Below are 25,840 nucleotides of genomic sequence, written 5' to 3' on the forward strand. Positions count from 1 at the left end.
TATCATCATATTTCTGGGAGCTTGCGATGTTTAGTGTGCTGACTATCACTGGCTTTCCTTCTAAATAGCTAAAATCCAGAAAGACAGAGAGTCTGAAAAGGAATGGCAAGTGAGAGGGGGAGAAAGAGTAATGCACTGTTGTTCCAGGAAAAGGTAATTAGTTATCTGAGGTCAATTAAGTAAAACTGGACAAACAAGTGTGAGTGTTAAACTGAGCCCTGGCAAGGTCAATACTGACCAATTTAACATGGTCGCTGGATCCATCACACTGTCTGCGCTTTTCTCCTTTCTCATTCCAGCTCTTTTTCTCTGCCTCGCCTCTCCTTCTTTTATCCAGTCGCATGCATTTTCTCTCCTTGTCTCTCCCATGCATTCGTTCTGCCTCTATCACTCACGGTACATCTTCGCTTTCACTGTGTCCAAACACTTCTGTCTCTTGCACTCAAACGAGGATCTTTAAGCTGTTGCCTCATCTTACCTCATCTCCTTCCCAGCGCCTCTCCTCACCTGTCATTTTGCCCTCTCGCAATCACCCGGCTTGCTCGCCCAGCCTTTCTCTCTCTCCTCTCTGTCCCTCAACTCACCCCACCCACCCACCCACCCCACCCCCCCCACACCCTCTCAAACCCCTGCGCTCCTGCTAGCAGACAATTAATTACAGAGCCAGCACCAGATGAGTTGTCATTTGTGGTCAAGTTTCTAATAATTGCATTAGGTCTTCAGGTTCTTCTAAGATGCCCTCCCCTTCTCTCCCTCACCCCCTCTCTTTTTCTTTCTCTTCCTCTCTTTACTTGAAGCCCCCTCTGTCCTCACCCCCCCCCACACACACACACCCCCCCACCCCTTGACACGACGGAGATGAATATCTTTAGTCAGTCAATGGAGGCGACAGAGGGACTTAAAATGCAGAGGCAGTCATTTGATTTCCAGCTAACAGAGCTGCCCATTAGCCCAGCACTCATCAGCCATGCATTACCTCTCAGGCCTGCTGTCCTGTGTGTGGACGCTTTAACCCTTTCGTTGTCTAATGCTGGCCAGGTTTACTATGTAGTATAAAGCATAATTTAACAGGGTCTCCTCTTCAAGCTATGTTAACCCTTTAAACTGTCCACAAAATGTGACTCCAACCACTGAACTGCTGAGCAATGATAGTGTGGGACGAGTAAGGGAAGACTAACATTGGACTGCACATATATTAACCTTGGTTACTCATTTTGAGGATGTGGAACTTCCCTGTTTGCTTTAAAGTGGAAAAATACCAGCCGCCTTCACAAAAATGGTTGGAAAGCAACACGCCAATTGTTGGTTGTGACTCTGTGATGGATCCATTACACTCTGTTTACTATGTGTGCGATTTGTGGATTAGTAGAGGATCAAACACTATTGAACCAGAAAGTGTTGCTGATCTGTGAAGCAACATTCAAAGCATCTGCTCTAAAAAATATTCGCACATTTCAAAACAACCGCATGCTTTTACACCCATATGATGGAAATTTACAGTCAAAAATTTGGTAACCCGTAAATCTGACATAGTCAAGATAGCAAAAGTTCTTCTAGGCTGACAAGTTTGACAAACTGCAACTAGCAATTAATTCCATTAGCGATTTACTTAGATATTACTAAATTATAAAAATATAACAATATGGATATTATTACTCAATAATATTAATAATTAATGAATCAAGTGTAAGAAAACAGTTAAATATGACTGTCAACATTTCTAAAATCCATGGTGATGTCATCAAATTGCTTATTTTGTCTGACCAACAGTACAAAACCTAAAGATATTCAGTTCACTATCACATTAGACAAGACACTGTCATACAGAGAAGCTGGAACAAGGGGATTTGAGGCATTTTTGCTTGAAGTTCATATATATTTTTTCATAACCCCTCTGCAGTAATTATTGTATTATTCTATAGTTATATATTGTCAGCTGTTATAATGACTCAGTTTCCCCACAACAATCGTTATTTATCATTTAAACTTGAACATTACTTGAATGTGTAGTTGTTGAATGTTCTTAAATTTAAAAAGTCCAGAATTTGTTGTGTTCAATATAACAAACCTATAACTTACAACAAGTAAGTAATAGTACTCAGCTTTCTTTCTTAAAATGCACCTCTCTCTCTTTTTTTTTTTTTTAGAGTACTTCAGCTGCAGAAATTACATTTTGGCCTTCAGCAGCCTCTCAGCATTCGACCTGATATCAGTCAGAGATAGTGAGGAGCAGAGCAGAAAAAGAGCAGCAAAGAGAAGACAGGACACTGTAACACTATGAAAGAGACATCATTCATAAGAGTGTGTGTGTATGCATGTGTGTGTGCGCACCCCATTTGCCACAATTGCATGACTTGTCAAGCGTGTCATTGAGCATTCATATGTTGTTTGACTGCTGATAGAATGGCAGGCATATTTATTAAAGAGTCAATGTGATGGGGACACTAGAGCAACCACACACACACACACACACACACACACACACACAAATAAAACACACAATGCACTAATACACAGTCCACATCAGTGACATCTGCCTGTTTAACTAATAGAAGGCAAACGCCTGATATTAAGCAGTCGAGGGACACACACACATGCACACACACACACACACACACACACACACACACACACACACACACACACAAAATAATACAGGGAGTTCAGCTTTTCCCCAGGCTTGATTGCCATCTCCATAGCTCCTTTTTAACAGGGCTGCCAATTGAAATTGAAATTGTATTCTTGTGTGTGTACTATCAGAGCTACCTCTCAGGGTTTTATACAGCTAAGAGGAGGGTTGGGGGGGGGGGGGCAGACACACGAACACACACACACACTCTCTCACACACTCACAAGGAGGGATAATGCAGGGGTACGTCAGGGGCTGTCACTCTTCTATGCAGAACACACAAGAGGGAACAAAACACAGACTTATGCTTCTATGCTTTTCTATGTAATTCAGGCATGCGTACACGCACACACACACACACACATACATAAATGCATACATTCGGGTACACATGCTGCCCCCCTTCCCACTGGATGGATGGGGGGGGGGGGTTACTTTAGCATAATCCCAAAATGGTAAAGAAAAGCAGTCCATTAAAACGGGGCTAACAAATTCAGCACTTTATGTTTCTCTGAGGGAGGGTTAAGTGCAGTCAATAAAAAAGTCTGAAAAGGAGGAATATGAAAGGAAGAAGTTGATTTATGGTTGGCCTTTTCTACTCTGATAAAACACACACACACACACACCTGTTAATATGTGGTCCATATCAGGCACCTGAATCCCGGCAACACACATGTGAAAGGCAGCGCTAGCAGCACTTGTGGAGCAGAAATTAAAGGACCAAATTTCTTGAACTTTGCAAAATCTATATTTCCATGAAAGGGGGGGAGTGAATCTCATGAAAGTAACATTTAGCTGTCCTTGTGAAAGACATATTATTTTTTTAATCAAGATTTCACAAGTCTGAATCTTTTTTTGACACACATGTTTTTAGTCTTTTGTTGAATATGGAAAAAACAGTGCTCCCTACAGTCAGTAGTAGGCAGATGAGGCCTTTTGCTCATGTACTTGGGACCTAGAACATGTTTGCATTTATCTTATTATTTAAGAAAAATAATTAAGCATCAGTAGGTCATTGTTGAGGTTGCAACTTCAACTCATTCTGAGCCAGGAAAAACCGAACAGACACACACATTCAGTTACACATAAAACATCATAGATAGAGTGTGTCTCCCTACAGACTGTCCATATCTCCCTCTTCTCAGCCTATACGCACCAACTCGGTGCCAAAGGGAATTGAATGCTGGGGCCAAGTTTTAAAGAAAATTGACTTCTTTTTTAGTGTGTTACATAGAGGGAGAGCAGGACAAAGACAGAGAGAGAAAAAGCAAAAGGGAGACATGGAGAGCAATCAATTTCCCTGCGGTTTCTTCAATAGCCAGCGGTCCTTTTCATACCTCCCAATTAGAACCTTTCCTAATCAGAGAAATACCTCTCCATTATTGAGACGGAGACAATGACGCTCCCCAACATTTCCGCCTGCTCCAAAACTCTGTAGATTGCAGTACTGGTACACAAAGAATAAAGCACTGGGCTCTATGGCAGGGGGGACGCTTGTGTTAAAATCACATGTGGAAATCTTTTGGCTCTCCTCGCGGCCCCAGAAAAACTGATGGGGAACAATGGCAGCCCGGCACAGCATCTGTCATGGCACAATATAAAAAGATGATCTTGGCACCGAATGGACACAAAAAAAAAGAAAAAGAACGGGAGAGAGGGACGAAGACGGGGGAATGGAGGGGAGGGAAGGGGAGGGCCGGGCGAGAGGTAATTCATTTGCAAATCAGGCCCTGGCGCTCAGGTCTATTTCAAGCTGCCAGTGGGTGCCAGGAGTTAACAAGGTAATCAGTTTCAATCCTGCCCTTCAATTGTACATCACACCCTCATCCAGAGAATACCCAGGCCTTTCTATAGGGGCAGAAGGGGGAAATAGCAATCTGGCTGCCGGCTGGCTGTACACACAATACACACACACCTGAAGACAAGCGCGTACACATATACAGGCACGCACACCCCTTTATAGCCATGTACCCGCAACATGTCCTTACAAGCGACTGCACCCAGATAAGTAGAACTGAAACTATTAGTTGATTAATCAATTAGTCATTAGACAGAAAATTTTGATCATCAATTAAGTTATTTAATCAGGCAAAAATACCAAATATTTGCTTGTTCTAGCTTCTCAAATGTGAGGATTTACCACTTTTCTGTGCTAGTGTTTGATTTTAAATTGAAAATCTTTGTTTTGGACTGTTGGTCGGACAAAACAAGACATTTAAAGATGTCTCAGTGGGCTCTCAGAACTTATGAAAGCCCAAGGTCACTATTTTTTTTTAAATATTTTATAAACGAAACAAATATCTAACTAAATCACTATCATTTAACTAAAAAATGAACATGAACATCAATCAACAGTTTAATGGATAATGAAAATAATAATTTGTTACAGCACAACTAAGGTACTGAGATATATGAATCCTCCTCTCCACTCCTCTTATCCTGCTGTTTACTGCATATGCTTATGAATCCGTCTTTGTATATCTGCATGTTTGCATGTGTGCCTTATCTATATTTCAAAAAGCTGCTGACCATAATGTCAAAAACTTACAAAATAATGCACTTTTTTTTATAGCAATTTAATCTGTTACAAATGTGATCTGCATTTTAAGGGGAGATCATGTTTACTGCAGCCCTCTTTGATTTAAACTAGTTCACTGAATATTAGAAATCCTTCCTCTCCAGAAACTGTCAGTCTCAACTTCACCAAAAGACAAAGTATCAGGGGGACAATACTGTTGTGAACCTAAAAGTGGTACATGGAAAATGGCAGAAAGAAAACAGCAAGCTAAACCTGTTCTAATCCTTTCTTCCTCTCTCTGTATCCCTCTCTTTAGCCTGTGTCAGCTGTAACCGGCTGGCCGAGAGGCAGTTAGCCCCCGTTAGTCCCTAATTTGCATAATCAATATGACAACCTTATTTTTCTGATGCAAACAGGATTTTGCTGCTGAGCTGTGTTTGTTGATTGTGTGTGTGCGTGTATGTGTGTGTGTGTGTGTGCCCAGTCTGCTTTCTGGCCAGCCTCAGTCATGGCCCTCTTTAGCCTTAATTAGATTAGGTGCGATTATCCCGGCTCTACCTTACAAGTGTACAGGCGGGATAAAGTGGCCACAAAGGCCAGCCTGTCACAGGGACGGGGCTCTGGTCTGCAGGTTATCAGGGTCCAGGGAGACACACCGCATACATTGTTATTCATATCATCTACACACCGTTTTCTACAGTGCCTTTTTCACTTCTCTTCATGCACTGATCCCCCCACCCCCCCTCCACCCCCCCGTCCATGTCTGTGGTGTCAAACTGGCGTAATCACTGGCCAGGGTAAGTCTCTCTTTTTTTCTCTCTTTCTGTCTGTCCGTCAGAAGACAAAACAACATGGCCCCGAGCGCTCTGCAGTCTGGCCTACAGGGAGAGATGTCAGGAGTGTGAGTCTGTGTGTGTGTGTGTGTGTGTGTGAGTGTGAGTGTGTGTGTGTCTCTAGACTTCAAGGAAAAGTGGTACAAAGAAAAGTTAACACAAGTCTCACAGTAATGCAAATAGACAAACGAACACAGCGCAGAGTGGTTGCTACAGCTCACACGCTGACACTTTGCAAACAAAATTATACTCTGAAAACATGAATTTTACTCTGCCTTTCAATTCAACACGAGAACTAGGTATCAAACTTCAATACTGCTGGCAATTGATGTCTTGTCAGATTCATACTCTTGTTTACTTAACCTTTGATCAGCTGACTCGTGATTAAAATCTACATTTTGCGAGTTTTATACTATTTTATTTAGGTGGGAACGGTGTACAGCTTTTTGTGTCGAACAATTTAGAAATGTGGCTTTTGTTAAATAAAAAAAAACAGGTTGTAGAAAAGTATTTATATCTCATGAGTAAGGTACTGAAAAAAGTAAGTCTGGCATGGCGAGCACTGGAATCAAAACATTTCAAAGCCGCCTACCTAATACTGACTGCACTCATACACACTCTACACATCAGAGATGGCAACATGAAACCACATAAGGACTTCACTTTTCAAAAGGCACATTCAACATAATTGTGGCGTATGTATACCTGCATAAATGTGCATGTGCCATAACATTAACCTCGACAGCATTATTCATTCTGATTAATATGTGTTTGAAAATTTAACAAAATGATTTGCTACTCTGTTTTATTTGCTGAAATACTTCACCATTTTCCCTAAAAACATTTTCCACATAGAGCTCGGCACTGACAGATGTCTGTCGGTCTACATCGACGAATGTGTGTGTGTGTGTGTGTGTGTGTGTGTGTGTGTGGAGAATAAGAAGTGAATTATTTCACTCTGTTGATTAGACAGCAGTGCCCGAGATATTTATACACAACCGTACATACTTTCCATGCCGTCAGATCTGGGCACGGAAAGAGGCAGAAACACAGAGGCAGGGGTACATTAAAAAGGAGAAAAAGAAACAACAGAAAGGCTGAACGACAGTAAGATACAGAAAGGAAGGAAAGTACATGGTAGGACAGAGGGAGAGAGCAAAGTTCCTAGCTTATTGTCAATATAGAGCTGAGCGACGTACCAAATTAATTTGATTAATTCAACATTTTGTTTTTGCATGATGTGTAAAATATCTACATTATAAAATCTGAGTTATAACAAAGTACATTTTTTTATATTTTCAGTCAAAAGGGAGCATAGATTGGCTGTCTTGAGTCATGACAGTCCCGTAAACTGCAACTATATGCACACCTGCTGCAATTTACAAGACTGTCGTGACTCCCGCTGACCCTGGATATCTCATCAAATAATTCCATCTCTGAGGAGGATAGACTGAAAAAGGACTCTGTGCACACTGATCTGAGCTCGCAGTTTGTGTTTGATACTGAGGTATCATCACTGGTTCTGAGAGGTGAAGCCATGAGAGTCAAGTAAACAACATGGAGCTTCTACTTTGTTTGGTCTTTTCCCTGCTATGTAACCTGGTAGCTAATGCTAGCTTCCTAGACATCTTTAGATATCAGTCTGATGTTCACACAAACGGAGCAGATAACTTCAGTATCTGCGCTGTGTGTGCTGACATTGATTATTAAAGTGGATGTCTGTGCTCTACTTAACTGAAGAACCTTGTACCGACAGTCCATAGCGGTTTAGGAAAATACATATTTTGTTAATGAGTAAATGAGTAAAAGATGACAGTCTTGTATGTCTATCTATCTAAGAATTGTTTTTTGGCCACATTGCCCAGTCCAAAGCAAATTTTTTAAAAAACAACAAAGATTTAAAGGAATCCAAAAAAAAAAAGAGTAAAACACTGAGCCTAATTCCCTGACCTAATGATCCAACACAGCCTGAATGCATCTTAAAAATGTCAACACAGCACTGAGCGACACACGGTATGTTCTGAGGAAATACTGGCATCATCATGATGAGCTGTACTATGTAACAGAGGGAAAGTGTCATATGCCCTACTGTCACACATTGGACAGTGGAAAAGAGTCAGCAGTGTGTGTGTGTGTGTGTGTGTGTGTGTGTGTGCGTGCCAGGGAAAATGAGTGAGACACAAGGTAAAATAACTCTATTAGGGAACCGCAGGGACTTGGTTGGCGAGAGAGCAAGACAGAGCACGTGAGAGTGAATGAGAGCAAGAGTGAGTGAGACATTAATGAATTAAACATCGGCCCGGAGATCTAAACTTCTGCTGAAAAAGTGGCAGGCTAAATGGGCAGGAAGGGAGGGAGGGTGAGAATGAGAGAGAGAGAGAGGAGGAAAAGGAGGGAGGCTTCATAGCTTCATAAGTTTCCCATGGCTACTCGATGTTGAATATGAGCTGTGTGAGACCCCCAAACTCTATCAGTGACACAAATAAGTACTTCCATCTCTGTCATCACCATCGAGCATACACACACGCTTGTGTGATTAGTAACTGCGCTCATAACTCTTTTGTTTCAGCTCATTTCTGTGTGAAAGATAATACTCTGAAAATGTTTGCCAATTTAAAAAAAAAAAAACCTCCACTGAGAATGATTATTATGCTGTATGCTCCTCTCAGGCAATATTTACTTCCACAACTGAGTCATGGTACTTGACTGTATGTCTGGAACGCTGTTTACCCAGTCTGAAGGAGGTATTCTTGTGATCAATGCCATTAGGCAAGACCTGCAGAGCCGTATTTCTGTCTCAGAGCAGCAGAGGTCAAATGCATACGAGTACGAAGGGTACTCTCTGCACACTGAAAACTCTTCTCCCTGTCTGTCTATCCTTCTCTCTTCTCCACCTTACTTTGTCTGCTCTCTTCAACTAAAAAGAACATATCTCTCTATAATGTATTCTAACTCTGAGCCTTTCTCATAAAGACTTCAGTCAACACCTTTCCTTGCCCCTGGTGCAGATGAATAAGCACTGGAGTCTGGAGAAAATTAAACATTAACGGTGTGTCTCTTTTACACATCATTCTCCATAACAATCTTCTCTTTTAGCTCCCTTTCCTGCCGTCACCACCCCTTCTGCTTCCTCCAAACCAAACTACCTAGCTTTTCCAGAGAGAGAGAGAGAGAGAGAGAGAGAGAGAAATACTGTGGGCAGAAAAACATATTTTGTCGACAAGCACATTTACATAACCTTCCTAAATCGGAGCTGGTCTGTCATGTTTGCTGCTCATAACCTGCTGCTTATAATCCTGCCTGCATCCTCTTCTGTTCCATAAAGCAGAGCGGCCAGCCACTTCAACAGCAGCCAGGACTGCCATCACTAGCTGCTGCTCCTGCTAAGACAGGGCCGTAAAAACAGAAGAGAAGAGAGAAGATGAGAGGAGATTGAGAGGAGAAGAGATTTAGAGAGAGAGAGAGAGAGAGGAGAGGAGAGGAGAGGAAAGGAGAGGAGAGGAGAGAGTAGAAGGCAGGAGAGGGGAGGAGAAGAGAGGAGAGGAGAGGGGAGGGGAGGGGAGAATAAAAGAGAGGAACAGGGTAATTGGATTGGGGGATCTTCGATTTGGCCGGGTCTGGTCTCTGTCATCACGCTCCAGGCCTGGCTTCTCTCAGTGCCTACAGCAGGTCTCAAACACATCAACACACACACACACACACACACAACTCTAAAACGTGTTACAGCACTGAATCGCTATCCAGTTCGGGAGGCGGATTGTCCTGTGCACCCCTGAAGCCTGCAGGGCGCCTAGTGTGTGTGTGTGTTTTTTTTTTTTTTATGTGAGTGTTTGCATACTCCTCTAACAACTCACTAAATGGTTAAACAGATTACAGAGCGCACTAAGTGGATTGTCACAGCTCTCTATCGCTCACTCGGGGTGTCTCTCCTGCGATTAAAAGTGGCCAGATTTCTCTCTCTCTCTCTACACACGCACAGAATTTTGCACAGAGAACAGAGAGAGGTCATTCTCAAACTGACAGCATTTCCTACAGTATCTCACTGTTAAGACAACAAAAAAAGCTGTACGTCCATTACTCTTCAAGTTTTTCTGATTCTGATACATCGAAATCTAATATAAGACCTACCAAAAATAACAATCAGTGGCAAAGTGTTTAAGACGCATTCTATATAACCGCAACATGCCTGGTTTGATTTTGGCCGCGGGCCTTGTTGCTTGTCATCCTCATTTCTCTCTCTGCATTTCTTTTATCTCTATTGTCTGTCAAAAAAAAAAAAGAAAAAATGCTATATTAATCCATTTCCCCAATTTAAGCATTTACATCTAATTTCCTTGGATGCATGCTCATTGTTTTCATTTCCTACTTGATTGTAGCAAAACTCCTGGAATAATGCTAAAACCATTTTGGAGTAACAATACTCCCTGGACTCGCTGCTCAATTTCCAGAAATCATAATAAACTTTTGTTACTTCTCTAATTTCAGCAGTTTACTTTAACTTAAACAACATGGCTCATACCCTGGATTTATGTGTCAGATTCTGTCTAAGCTTGCCTGGACTTGGGTACTCTGGTCAGCCTTTCATCATGCAGGGTTTCATAAAGATACTCTCACTATCGACTGAAAGTTGACCTTTTATTCAATTTATTTCTGTGTTGTTGTTGTTTTTTTTTGCACATCTTAACAATAGAGGGCTAAACAAGACAGACATTCCCTTGAGTACCACTGTTGCTTACTGTATAACCAGAGAAAACTCTAGTTAATCTCTTTTCGGTCCCTCAAACTTCACCTGGTTTCCCATGTCAGAGGATGCTACAACATCACGACATGTTGTGTAAGAGGGTGACCGTCATTCTCATATCAATAATAAACAACAGAAAAGTTACAACAGAAACTGCTGCTCACCGTTTTCCTGCCCTTAATGCAGGTTTGGGGCAGGGTCATGGAGCCGCATGAAATGACCAACATTAACCCATTCTTACGATGAGAAAAATAAGTTGAGTCTGTATCACAGTGTTGGTCTATTCGCCTGTCTTGTGTGTGTAAATAAATATCCAGAGAATGAAGATGGAGTGTATATGGACAGGCTGTTTTCTATCCAATCTATGCTCATTATCTCTGGAAAAAAGCAGCTAATGACTACATACAGCCATGGGCCAAGAAACACTGCAGCTGCACCGCTCTGTGTGTGCATGTGTTTGTCTACGGGGACGTACGTGTGTGTGTGTGTGTGTGTGTGTGTACTGTCCACCCTTTGCATGTAGGCATCACTTCTATTTCACCCACCCAGCCCCCAACCAAAAGTCCACACACACACACACACACTTACAGAAACACACACACACACACGCACACACATGCACACCTACTCCTCTTCAGCTTCATCCATTTCTCTTCTTGCTCCTGGCCGCTAGGCTACCCCCCCGATGCACACACAAATAAAACACACACTTACAGCTCATTGATTTAAGTCAATGTGAGTGTATCCTAACCTTCCGAGGACGGTGTTTGAAGTCTCTCTTACCTCCCCAGACCCGCTCCCAGAGCCAGACACAGCCTACAGTCCTGCAAGAGTGCAGACAAACACACATATACACACACACACACACACACACACGCAGCAGCAGTGGTCCCATCCACACCACCCATACACACACTCCCAACAGGCTGAGAGGACGCCGCAGGCAGGGGCTACATACACGCTAACACAAACACACTTACTTTCTCTGTGTATTACCAACACTAATGAGCTGATAGATGTTCAACAGAGGCAAAGAAGCAGACAATCATTTCCTCAGAGTGAGGCAAGGAGGGAGAGAAAATCAACAGTAGTGAGTGTGAATGTGTGTGTGTGTGTGTGTGTGTGTGCTTGTGTCTAGGGTCTTGTTTTATTTTCTCTCTGCCTCACAGCGTCAAGGCTTCCAGAGGTTAAGGCTGAGCGATGGAGCACAGCTAGCCAAACCGAGGCCTGCGGGTCCTGCCGGGACCCCTGTGGTGAGGCTGGGTTCTGTTTAGCTTGTCAGGGGAAAACACAGTAATGAGAGGAATTACTAAACAATCACATTCACAGAAAGAGATGGGAACAGGCGGGTTGGTGGGGACGGCTCAATGGGCAAAAATGTCAGGAAAACATGCTTTATTTTAAAGACTTAAAAAAAGGTACTCCACCCTTGTGAAATAAACTATTTTACAAGTCCGAACAATGGATGCAGTTGAATCACTGCCCCTCGCTAGCGCTCCACCCGTCTTCCAAAGGAGAAAAACTCCTATATGATTCTTTCATGGACAAAGACATCAAAAAAAAAGGCTTTAATGAAAGGTAGGCTGTCAATTCATTTCTTTAACCCTAAGCTCATTATACCAACTCCAGTTTTACATGAACAGGGAAAAGACGGCTCTCCGCTGCCATGAGAGGTCTCCACACTGATCTCTGTGCCTCCGCTGCCCAGCCTCTGCCCATTTCTCACTCAAATGACAGGAAATTGAGTCAGATGGACTGATGCTCCTCTTATGACCCGGCACAGACAAGGAGTTCAGCCTAATTGGACAGACCTCTCTGATTGAGGATGTGGAGTGAGGAAGCTAACCCACGTTCTTCTACTACCTCGGTGATCCGTTACAGAGGAAAAGTAAAGAGGTCGACGCCGCTGAAAGGAAAGGGTAAAGACTTCTCTTGAAAGCGGACAAATTCTTTGACGAAGGAGTCTAGTTTGAGGAGGGTGACAGACACAGGGAGGAAAGAGAAAGGAGTGAAAGAGAGAAAGGGAAAAGATGAAAAGCGTCGAGCGGAACAGTGCAGTGGTAGTATGCACACCTGGTACATCTCTAAGTGTCTTCATGTGTGTATGTATGTGAGCCCGAAAAAAAACTGGGTCCTGACTGTACTTCATCCACACCCCAACCATACTCTTTAAAACCTGATCAAAGCCTGAACCACTGAAGCATTTAATGATGCCGAAACCTTTTAAAACACTGACTTGTAATTAAAAATATATATATTTTTAAACCTGTCGTTTTTGTGTGGAGAAACAGCCATCTGTTAACTGCAAATTCCACATTTCTGCTCATTAATTACAGTTGGGAATTGGGTCGGAACATCAGGTGAAGAACGCTGTTATATTCAAATTATACTTCTGTCAATTACCTGTTTGGGGGCAGATGCACACTTGTTAACAAAACGCATTGTTTGTTTCTCCTGCTCTGATTCAGGGAAATAGAAGAAACTGACAATTAACGTTAATAAAATGAAACCTGACCTGATTCGAGCCGCAGGAGACCGAAGAGAAAGTAAAGCCTGAACAGGTCGGGTTGACTTGTAAGCAGGTTAAGATTCAAAGCTCAGGTGTGTGTATATTTGTTCATTATACACTATAATTAATTTTTTTTAATTGCTGTATTTTGCTCATTTTGAAAAATGTGTCCATGCTATGTGGGGGTACTTCTGCAGTCCCCATCGGGTATGTGGAAAGATTGTGGAGTAGTTCAGCTAATTTGAAAAGAATATAAATTATGTTTTGGTTTTAAATGAACACAAATATGATTACAAACATTGGTGTGAGGCTGATCTTTACTATATTTATTGTTCCAATATCCAATGAATTGCCAGCCTGTCTCTGTTTCCTCCAACCTGAGTCAGTTAGACCACTAAAAAAATTGAAAGTGAGCGAAAACTAGTCAGCAAGCAGAGAAGTTGAGATAGATCCATAAAAACTTAACGATGAGTGGTTAAACTGTCCAACTTCTGCCACTCTGAGTGTTAATAGCACAAATGCAAATGTGACAAAACCAACTGAAAAAAAGAAAAATAGAGACGTATACAAATCGTATCCAGTTTAATTACGATTCAAATGAACACATTTGAAACGTGATGGATGGTGTTAATGAAGTTCACACGTCTGACAGGGCTGTGAGGGTAAGTCAGACAAAAAATGCTGGGAAACACTGTGTATTTTACTCAATGCTAAAAATACAACCAAACACAACACACAAGTAAGCTCTCTTCTCGAGAAAACTATCAATGAAGAGAAAAACACAAACAAACAAACAGTTTAAGCGCTGGTTAAATTCTTAGAGGAAGCTCTTGTTATCTCAGCAAATAGAAAGCCAGAGGATTACACAAAGCAAAGCTGACCTGTACACTAGTCTGGGTAAACACACACACACACACACACACACACACACACACACACACACACACACAAACACACAGAACCCTACAATCACCCACTTACCCTTTGCCACTGGTGAAAGGCAACAAGATCTCTTAACAACAGCTCGTCGTTTTCAATAAATTTTGCATGAAAACATGCCGCTGGAGCACCAAGTTGCCTGCTGTCATACTAGAGGAGTGTTAAATGTTTAATGACGACAACACCACACACGCGCGCACACACAGAGTCAGTGTCAGGGTGCCGCTCTGAGGGGCCCCTCTTTCATCCTGACAGACACTATAAAGCTCCTGAGCCTCTTCTCCACCCCGCCCCGCCATCAACATCGCGCTGCTTCGCTCCTTTCCTACCACCCAGCGAGGAAAACCTGGATGTAAATGAGGTTGGAGTGGTATAGTGTATAAGTGTGTGTGTGTGTGTGTGTGTGTGTGTGTGTTTGTGTGTAGGTGGTAAGAATCAGGGGCTTACATAAAGAGCCTACCCCCATCACCATTAAGAGCAGACGAAGAAAAATGGAAGAAACAAGGTGGCTTGTCATAGACAGGATGTACTGTAGAAAGTCTTGTTTTAAATATTCCTGAAACATCTCACTGTTTCTGCCTTTCTTCTGCTAAAAGAGTACTTGTTAGGCATCTAAACTCCTGTGGGAGCATCCGGGAAATAAGAGGAACATCCATGTCAGGCGGGTTTTGGACGCTGATAACATCATATCACAGACAGACCGGCTTAAGTTGGAGTTTGGTCATTTTAAGTGTGGTGAATAAAGACCATTATAGTCACGATAAAAAGAAAATTATAATAATTTTATCTGCTCATTTCATTCATTTTATCATGTCACAAAATATATTCACTCAGTCACTCAACAGTGGTTTTATTATTTTAGTTTTTTTATTACTTTCAGTAGTATTTTTACTGATTAGCTGATCGTGTTCTAGCCAGTGTGTATTAAAATTTCAACAACCAAATTAAAATTAAATTTTTGAACAATCCACCCCCTTCCTCCAACTGATATCCTGGATTACAGAAGCCAAAAATCTTAAAAATGCTATTTAATTGTGACTTGAAGTGACAAAAAACTGCATGTAATCATTCTTCATGCAAGATAATTCTTTGTTTTGCTGATCAAAAAGAGAGAAGTGTATTAAACAGTCGACCAACTGTCTTTAATAGATTTAAGGAAGCCAAAGAAGGGTCTATATGATGACTACTGTACGGTTATGATGGCAGGTCAGCACCACATGGTTTAGTCAAAATAATTCCAACATCATACTTCCGCAGGTTTAAGTAAATTGGATTGACAATATATTGAAATATATTAAGCCTGCCACAGGTGGAAATGCGCACACACACACATAGCCACGAACTTACTACGTATATGAACACACACACACACACGTGCGCGCTGACAAGCTAAAGCGGGGTCAGAGATAAAGGTAGAGATTCCTATCGATGCTGAAGGATATTGAAGCCTTAATAAGAAAATAGATATAGTCTGCTGGCCTTACATTTCACTGTTAGCTTTATTTGTTTTCCCGATACTGATCTAAGAAAAGGCAATATGTAATAGCTTCAAATAAATTGAGCACTTTTCCTCTAAAAACAGATCTCCATGTTCTATTCACATACGGAAATCTTGAGCCCCAAAGTCTTCAGTATGGATGAACTGTAACATTTAATGCAGTACACAGAATCTGCATTAAAGGTCTTTCTGCTAAAGTCTATCTGTTTATAATAATTAACAAATCCTATGAAATGAATTTATTCTCCTAACAAGCATTCGAAACCGATGATTCATCATTTGAAAAAACATTTACATGCTTTTGTGTACATTGTGTAATTGTGTAAACAAACAAGAAAGCATAGCTTGAACATTATGTGACTGCTTAACCTTCATTTCTAATCACGCTCATGTTCTCCTACATTATATTTATGTATAGTTCTTTCTAAATACATAAAAGACTTGTTAAAAAGAAATTCTCCACTGAAATCCTCATTTCAGAAGATATATTTTTTCAATAATTAGCATTCATTTCACTTAATTAGATGCAGCAGCACACACACACACACACGATTTTCTGTTGTATAAGTGCTGTGACAGTTTGACAGTGGTGCACGAGCAAAGTGTTAAAAATATTCTTAGATATATTGCATTTTATCTCTTACGGCCATTGCTACAGTGATGAGTTTCATCATTTGATTGCACTGTTGCATCAAGAATACATCTGAGGAATGGAAATCATTTTCAGTCAGATCCAACAGTCATAAAATCATAAATTGGCCATAACTGCGTATTTCTGTTAGCAAATTAAACGGAAAGCTTCGAAAATATTGTCTTCACACATACTGGTTGTGTATTCAGACCTATAGGGTTACATTAGTTATTGTGTTTTGAAGGGGTAAATGGTAGCCTGAATGAGGAAGTTTATTTTTTTGGTCGGTTAGAGTGTTATAATGTCAGTTTTGGTAACTTTTTGATTAACTTCCCCGCCCTAGTTCAGATACATTTTACCTGGGGAGATAACGTCTCTTAAATAGAAGCGATGCACGGCAGCTGGTCTGCATCACTCATGGGATCCATAGTTTGATACACACATCTGTGCCATTCAATATGACAGACAACAACAGGGTACCAGTCATATTACAGTGGCCTCCAATCACATTAGAGCATGCCGCACCGGGGACAGATTAAGGGTGCTATTCTGGTAGAGGCAAAGAGAGGCCTCTAAGGTAGTTAGGCCTGTAGTGGAGTGTACCACTGTTAAAACACAGCCTTTAGAGGATATAAACTTGCAAGTGATGATCTTATTTGCCAGTGTTTCTCACCTCAATAAGAGGCTCTCATTTATTTATTTTTTTTCTTGGTATAAACGCCAAAGACATCAGAGATGCATATGATCTTGTTATGTATCTAGACTTATTGCAGGTGGGCCCAGAGGGTCAAAGACATCAGACTTCATCTGGTAACCAAAACATTCTCTAAAAACTGAACCTATGCAGCATTCCTACCTACCATCTATTCTTATACCAGCACGACATCTTCTCTTACAAGAGGGAATTATATCACATTACAAGGCCAGTGTGGCCCAATGCTTGATTGCTAAGGGAAACTGGGGAAGAAAGGGACTGATGGATTGATGGATGGAAGGATCAAGTGATGGATGGAAGGATGGAGGAGTTCAGACTAAGCTCCATATTTAAGTCTGTATTATACTGACCAAAATATTCTGGTCTCCTGTGGCGTCCACACTTTGGATTGAGCTGAGCCGCCCCAAGACTTGTTTCGGTGTGTTTACGTCTACCTGCCATGTATGCTTGCATGTAAAGGGTCGTTCATCACTTACCCCTTTTTCTCTGCCTTGTCCTTACTCTTGTCCTTGTCTCTGTCTCTCCCTCTGTCCCTCTCCCGCTCTTTCTCCCTGTCCCGGTCGCGGCCCTTGCGCCGGCTCCGGTCTCGATCTCTGCTGTTGCTGCGGCTCCTCCTGCGACTGTGGCTGCGACTCTTTTTGTGGCTGCGACTCCCTCTCCGGGTGCGGCTGCCGCTCCTGCTGCGAGAGCGTCGGTGGCGAGAATGAGACCTGGAAGATGACAATACAGTTACGATTACAGTCGATTAACAACTGATTATACAACAAACTAACCCTTCTTTTCTTTTTTCCTCATTAATTCAGGAGTGAGATGCTGGTCGCTTTTCCATAAACACACCTTTAATATAAGCAACCTTTCTTTTATGTCCTCTTTCACCTAGTGCGCGGTGTCTACTTTAGCTTATCATTATCTTTATTTTGCAGAATGCCTTTTGATAACTTCGCGCAAATGTGGCTGAGCTTGTTTTACTCACCTGTCAGTTGTGTATGTGTGTGGAAAGTGTAACAGAAAGCAGCAATAGGAATAGAAGGAGCTACTGAGTGTTTTCCCACAGATAAAAGCATGTCTTGTGGTTTCTACAGTAGATTTCTGCCTATGTAAATAAGTCACAATACACAAGAATCAGCTCATGTGAGTCTATCCAACTTAAGAAGTTAAAACAACAGTAAAACAAACACACATGTATTGCTTTTTTATTTTACCCTTTTTCCTTTTAATGCCAGAATCTGCTGAAAAGAAGTTGTTTTTTTTTTTACGTTTACCATAGCAAGACTTTTGTTCACACACACATAATATAGTAATAATACATGTAATAAATAATGGGGGAGGGCAGAATTAATAGGCAGAAATGAAATCAAATCAAAACCAGAGTCAATATGATTAACTGTAAATGACACCCAACCTGACACATAGAGGTCTTTGTGGAGACAGTGACTTTGTGTGAAACTGAGTTTAAAAAAAAAAACTCAAGAATGTACAAATTCATACTTCATTGGATCAACTTAATAATACAGCTACATACAATGATCACATACACGGTGACACACACACACACACAACCACACATACACTGCTGAGATGGAGCCAATTAGAAGCGGGCTCAGAGGGAGGCCTGTCCTCGGTATTGATCCTGACACTGACCCTCTGGTCTCAAAAAGATTTACAGCAGGAGATTTACTCTGTTAGTTATGACACACAAACATGACCGCACAAAGTTACACACAAACATAGGATTAACGCCGGCAGGAGGAGAATTGAAAGTGTAACTCATGCCTCAATAGGTGCCATACACACAAAAGACACAAATGACCAAAACATAAACATTTCTTTATGTGTCGCTGCGCATGCCTCGAGTAATGCACACAAAACCTTTCGACATATTCTGCTGAAGTGTGTGTGTGTGTGTGTGTGTGTGATTTGAAACCCCAGAAGAAATCGGCAGCTGAGATGCCGTTATTTTCCATCATCTATCATTTTATTGATTTGTCTATAAAAACAGTCAAACCTGCTGTCCACGAGCTTTATTGCTTTCCCTCCTTTATTAGTTTGCAGTTTGGGACATCCAGAGCTGTCTCTCTCCCGACAGAAAACTAATCATTTTCTTCAGACGCCTGTCACCATCCTAACAGACAACACTCTGACAACTGTTGCAATCAATTAGACTAGGGCTATCCTGATCACTGGAGAGTAGCTGCGCTATTTCGAGGTCTTTCCAAAAGAAAATCTCCCATTGAAAAAAAAATACTTACTTGAAGTTCAGTTTTTCATAAACACAGATCTGCAGTGAACAAACCTATTTGATACGCAAAGGTCAGACAGAAATATCTTTAAAAACATCACCAGGGCTGTAACTGACGATAATTTTCATTAGCGATTTATGTTATTTTGTCCATTAATCATCACTACAAAAATGCAGAAAAAAAGTGAATAAAAGTCTATTTCAGCTTCGCAGAGCCCAAGGTGACATATTTAAATGTCAGACAGTCCAAAACCCAGACAATCTTTCAGAGAACTGGGGAAAAACAGAAATTTTTCACGTTAAAAAAGTAATGAATTTTTAAAATCTTTTTAAAGATTATTTTTCGGCATTTTTATTTGGTAGTCTAAAGTGCAGAGAGACAGGAAACATGGGTAGAGAGAGGACGACGACATGTAACAAAGATCTGGGGCCAGAATTGAACTGCAGATGTTCCAGTTATGTGGTGTGTATCTTAACCAATATGCAACTGGGGCATTCTATATTTTTGACATTTTTACTTAAAAAATAACTTAAATGATTAATAGATTATCAAAATAGTTGCAGATTAATGTTTTATTGATCAACTAATTGATTAATTGTCTAATTGTTTCAGCTCTGTTTAGGATAACGCTGTTATCCGAGCAGCTGCAGCAGTCCTCCTTTCCTTTTCGGCATGTGTAACTTTTCCTATAGTAAAGCCAGTGTCATTGCATTCTGCAGAACAGATATTAAAGCAGACACCCTGGAGTGATCATCAAAAATAATTATTATCAAACGTCTGATTCAGAGGTAGAGGTGAGAGCAGTCATCGGTCATCGGACATTTGATTTAGCATGTTTAATAGAGTGTTTACCGCTACGATTAGGCTAGTCAGAGCATCACAGCTAATGGAAAAAGGAAAAAGAAAAACATTGGCATTTTTGGGGTTTGGAGTCTCCAGGCGAGATAATCCATCAATGGCCCAAACAGGCCTTGGAATGAGTGAATCTATGTGTTGACAATGACTGCGTATGTTTGTAATCAACAGTACATGAGGGGAAATACAACAGGGTTGCAGTGTTCCAAGTATAAGTCTTATATTTACAGCCAAGCAAATTGTGGCCAGAAGCAGCAGATGCAATAAACACAATCTCTCTCTCCTCTCTCTCTCTCTCTCTCTCTCCGTTTCTCTGTCTCCCTCTCCCTTTCTCCCTCTGATGGCAAAGAAAACAGCCCACTTCTGGGGTGTGCAGCAAATTAAATTTACTGTAGTTAATAGAGTGAGCCTATGCTGCTAAATGTCAATTTCCTGACCAAGTCCTTCCCCTTGGAGAATGATTAGCTAATTTGAGGCTGGGGATAAATGGGCTAATGCAGGACACACACAGATAAACAGCCACAGTTGGACCCCATGCCAAGCCCTTCCCCTGCTTTACATTTTATTGGCCTTATTATCTCCAGGGAAAATGGGTCCCCCTATGGCCTAAACATATTTTCGTTTCTAATAAAAGGCCCTTGCTGGTTGCCCCCACGTATACCCCCCCCCCCCCCCCCACACACACACACACACAAGCTGCCCCCTCACAGCCCCCTTCCTCCATTCCTCCCTCGTTTCACCATCCAATCCATTAAATCGGAGCTCTGCAATTGGCTGGGACCATTTTCCTGGTGAATTATCAATAGAGTAATTATGCTGCATGTTGGGAGCTGTGCTGAAGCTTATCGCCGCTGACCCCCCGGTGCGCGCCAGGATATGATACCTCACCACAGCCCATTGGGGTAATTATGTGGTCGGGTGTGAAGCTGGATGGTGTGTTACCCTTATCAGTCTGTATTCTATTTCTGTTTTCATTGAAAATTGGACATTAGTGGCAGCTACGCGATACCACTAGTGTCAGATACAGGTGAACGTCTCCAATGGAATCTGACCCCATTTAAATCATTATTCCTACTACGCAGTGTAGGGACGGGGCTGAGCAACTCCTCTGTGCACACACACACACAAATAAAGACACACATGGACCAATCATCCTCATTGTTTCTTTAATCTTATCTTCCCCCTATTCGAGCAGCAGTGACGGACATTCATTCATTCACCGTTTCTTCGTTTCCCCGACCACTATTACTCTGTTTGGAGGACAAAACAAAGTTCACGACCATATTGTATTTGTCCAGTGGCACAAAACTCAACTGCTAAGGAACATAGCAAGTGATGTTGTCAGTGGTGCCCAGAGCAGAGTCCCTGTCCAGTAGGCCAGTATGGTCCAGCAGTGATTAAAGGCTATGTAACTTTAAACCTATCGTATTTCAGTGGACGTCTGTCTGACCAGCGTCTTTCTTACCGACAATACACTAAAATAGGGCCCTATGATTTCTGCATTGCGGGAAACATGGACAGGGTTGCGGAATTTGATCATAAAAATGGAATCAACTGTAAAATGCGGAATATTGTGGAATTTGCCAAAATGCAAATGCAATTTATAAAAATCCGGGTCTTCCCCAAGCGTTAAGCCGAATGAACAGAAAAAACTATGCTGAGAGTCTTGTTTTGCTGTCATTTATTGGCGCGCTGCTTCTGTCCTCTGTTGTCTGTGCTGGTGTTTCACTGAGGGCAGAGTTGAGCCCCTCACACACACATACACACACTCACACTCACACATACTCACACTGTGGTGGAGACAGTGAACCAGGTGAAGTGAAGATAACGTTTTGAGTTGATGACAGGCTTGTTACTGAAAGCGCAATAAAAGCTTCATGAATAAAAAGCCAGTAAGAGTAATTTATCAAAAAACCTGTTCAACAAGCAGAAACATGTAGAAAAGTGATATGTTCAACTGCTTTGTCCATAGTGAATTGTTATGAAAAAACTGAAACCAAAGCTGCCTGTACGTAGCCAAACTGTTTAGCTTAAGTTTGCCACAAATCTTAAAATGTGGCAAATTCTTGTAACTTAGCTATTGGCTGAGACAAACCAGCCCCTCCTCTCTACCAGCAGCAGAGGGAGGAGCACAGAAGACAGAAGGAAAGACTGATACTGACCGATGTCTGTGTTCTTTATTCTTTCTAAACATGACTCAGTATTTTGATGTCAGGAATATTATTTATTTTAATGACATTTTAGATTTGTTCCCAGTGAGATACTATCCCTACAGCTTGTTAGTGGCTTCACTCTGACTTTGGGAGGTTGAACAAATCGCTGTTCAAATCCCTTCACTATAAGTCTTCTTTCACCAATGTTATTTTCTGATTATCATTTTTTATGGCGCACAGTGCGATCACTCACAAAAATGTGAAGGATTACTTCAGGCCATAGGGCTTACATACTTGTTTCACTTCATGCTAATGTCTGAGTGTACTGTGTATTGAAACACTTTCTTTGGTTGAAAAATAGTGCAATGTTGTGTTGCATCATTACAAATTCATTGATTTATATTCATTTCATTCACTATATGATTACATTTTGAATACTTTCTCATTGAATTGTTGAAATTTTTCTGGTGACAAAATGTGCTTAAATCATAAAGCACAGAGTTCAGAAAAATTAAAAAGGAAAGCATGGAATTTGGGAAAAAATGAAAACGGATTTCATTGGGCCCAACTAAAAGCAAGAGAGGAGTTGTTACGAGACTTATACTGGACCTAAACATATGTTGTGTATGTATTATTATGTCTACAATTACCATCTCTATTACCTGGGTAGACATTGTTTTGAAGATGAGGAATAAAAATTAATGATCTTGATAAAGTGAGAAGGATTTAAAATTGTAATAGTTTTATATCTTACCATCATCTAGATTATGTTCATGTGCAGAAGCTACTGTAAATGTTTTTCTACAGGCAGTAGACCTCCCACCACGCCAGCCTCTGTGCTAAAACCCCTTTACTACACAGTGTATTTGTCTTTCTTTCATTAGTCTTCCTGAAAGCTGAAACATAATTCTGGAGTAGCAGATGTAGATTTTCTATTTTAAGCCAAATGACTATCTACAACTGCGCCTCCTTGCAGAACATGAGCATGTTGTCATTTTAACAAAGATATACCAAAATTATTTTGTTTACAACTACAGCTTTTATAAGTCTAAGCTGTCGTGCGCTATCCCTATGATTATTTAATCATTGTAAAATCACAAAGTAGTCAGATTCCATTGGCTGAGACAGCAGTAGATACCCGTTTAGCCTAAAACAGAAAATCCTGGAATCATGCTTTTACATTTCAGAAAAATCAGGGAAAGAAATCATTTATGCAAAAATATAAAAAATGTACAAAAAGGGAGTGGATTGAGGTGCAGGACTGATTCAAAGACTATTAGTTGTAACTAAAATCATACAGATTAAATTCCCAATAGGAATTACTTGTGGAACGCTAGATAGACTGGATTAAATGGTGCCATATAAAATCTGCTAAAAATTGGGAACTGAGACAAATACAATGCAAAATCATTGCAGTTTTCTGATCAACTAGCTCTAGCTAAAGTGTTTTTGTCACTACTAAGGTGGCATTTTGAAACCCTAAAAATTGCTTCAAATCTTAAGTATTTATTCTTTGCATCTACAATGTATTTTACTAGACGGCCTTAAACAACCCACCCTGCTGGTACAGACCTATCAATTAATGGGAAAACCTTAGATGAGAGTACTCTCCAGCCACACACACACACACACACCAGCACACACAGACTACAAAAAAGCTTGCCAGTCGACTTTTCCAAGCAAAAGACAGATTGAAAAAGAAACAGGCCTATTGAAAGTGAGAAGATCCATTTTTGAAGAACTTCATTAATGCGCTGTTCCCTGCCGAGTTATTTCCAGTGACAGAGCACACAGCAGCAGCTTCATGTTCAAGTTAAAAGTCACTTTTCTTTTTTCTGCCATTTCAATATGTCTAAAAGCACCTTGAGTGAGAAATGTGCATTTCCTGCTGCCAAAAGACGTGGAAAACAGCTGTTCCTGCCTGACGCTGCCTGCTGAATGGAATGCAAATATGTTAACCATCCAGAATTTATTACTTTTGAGTGCTCTTCAAACGCAACGGCAGACACAAGTTTAATTTATGATATTCCTCTAATTATGAGAGCTGTTGAAATCATTTCCCAAGCTGCTTCCTCCTTCCAAGGAGCCACATTATCTGTTCCCTCGGTTCACAGTATATGCACACACACACGCGCGCGCGCTAACACACACACAGACTCAGTCATCCACCACGCACGCCCACACAGAAACATAAATATACATACACACACACACGTGCGCTAAATAACACACAAGGAATCACTGCAAAGTAGCTGATTGTGAGCACAATTAACACAGCAAAGACAGAGCATGAAAGATTCACAGAAATGTTTTTTCTCCGTCCCCCTCTGCTTCATAAAAGCAATGTTTAGATTTGTCATAATCTTCAGTTTGCTTTTAATTTAGCAGTCGTCAACACAAACGTCTGCAATGCCCTGCTATGCTGTGAAGCAGAAATGAGACCCCATGCAGGCCACCCACTGCCTACCTCCCCATACCCACCCAAACACACAGTTACAGCCACAAGCCACAAGGTCAAGTCATTTAGCAGAGTTCAAAGGCCTTCAAAGACCCCTCAGATCTATATGAACCTACAACGGCCAGCCAACGATGAGGGAAAAGATGACTTTCTGCAGCAAGATGTGGTTTCCACGTGCGTGTATGCGAGTGTGTCTATGTGCATGGTCGCGTGTGTGTACGTCGCTACATGCACATGTGTTGATTACCCGGCGTCTTCATTGGCGCATATGCCCAGTGTCACTCAGCCTCCTCATCGCAATCCTAAACTTGGCCGTCTGGTGAGCACCCGCAACCTTTGACCTCTGTGCAGCCGCAGCTCGACATGACACCCATTAGCAGCTGGAGCTGAGGGGGGCCCTGGCTCAGCCACTCAGCCCAGACGCAAGGTCAAGTGGAGGTCACACTTAGACTAGGTGCTAACTTGCCAACTCGCTCACAGCCACTCGCGCAAACCCACTTTTCCCCTCCTTCCATCCATCACGGCCCAGAACAATTAGTTACACTGAGTTAAGAGAGAGTTGTTTTGGTTGTCATTGCCTCCATCTGTAAGAGGGTGGAAAGCAGGGAGGGAGAAAAAGCTGAGGGACAGAAGAGGAGGAGACAATAGGTGAAGGACAGAAGGAGGAAGGAGAATCAATTAGATAAAGAAATTTAAAAAAAGGTTATAAAAGTTGGGGCGTCAAGAACAACCAGAGTAACAAGAAAAGGGGGAAGATAGAAAAAGAAAAGAAAAAAACGAATGGGACTTATGGAGAAGACAGAGCAGACAGCCGTGCTTCACATCAAGCTGGCTCCAATTAGCAGGTGTGCTCTCAGACGCTCGCTCTCCCTCTCTCTCTGGTCAGGGAAGATGTATTTTTCTGCCTTTTATACGCATGTATTTATGAAGTGGTAGGAGATCTGAGGGCCCTTAGCATAACAGCCTTTTATTGTTTAAATGTGGACTGTTCGGCCCCGTGTGCTTAAGTGATTTAGGAACCTCACAACTCCGGTATAAGAAAAATCATAAACGCTGAGACAAACCATGTGGGTGGACTGTAAAAGGCACCGGGGAACGGGCCGACAAAAAGCAGACACACA

General features: G+C 41.5%; 1 protein-coding gene across 5 annotated transcripts in view; it reads right to left on the reverse strand.

The window, feature by feature from the left end:
• Positions 1 to 25,840, reverse strand: part of rsrc1 (arginine/serine-rich coiled-coil 1) — a 226,724-nt gene that overhangs the window by 82,762 nt on the left and 118,122 nt on the right. For all 5 annotated transcript variants that reach the window (XM_042413936.1, XM_042413939.1, XM_042413937.1 and 2 more), the window contains one exon: positions 17,490 to 17,723. In XM_042413936.1, the coding sequence (XP_042269870.1) occupies positions 17,490 to 17,723 (234 nt within the window). The remainder of the gene's footprint in view (positions 1 to 17,489; positions 17,724 to 25,840) is intronic.

Source organism: Thunnus maccoyii, chromosome 6 (genome assembly GCF_910596095.1).
Source record: "Thunnus maccoyii chromosome 6, fThuMac1.1, whole genome shotgun sequence".
NCBI lineage: Eukaryota > Metazoa > Chordata > Actinopteri > Scombriformes > Scombridae > Thunnus > Thunnus maccoyii.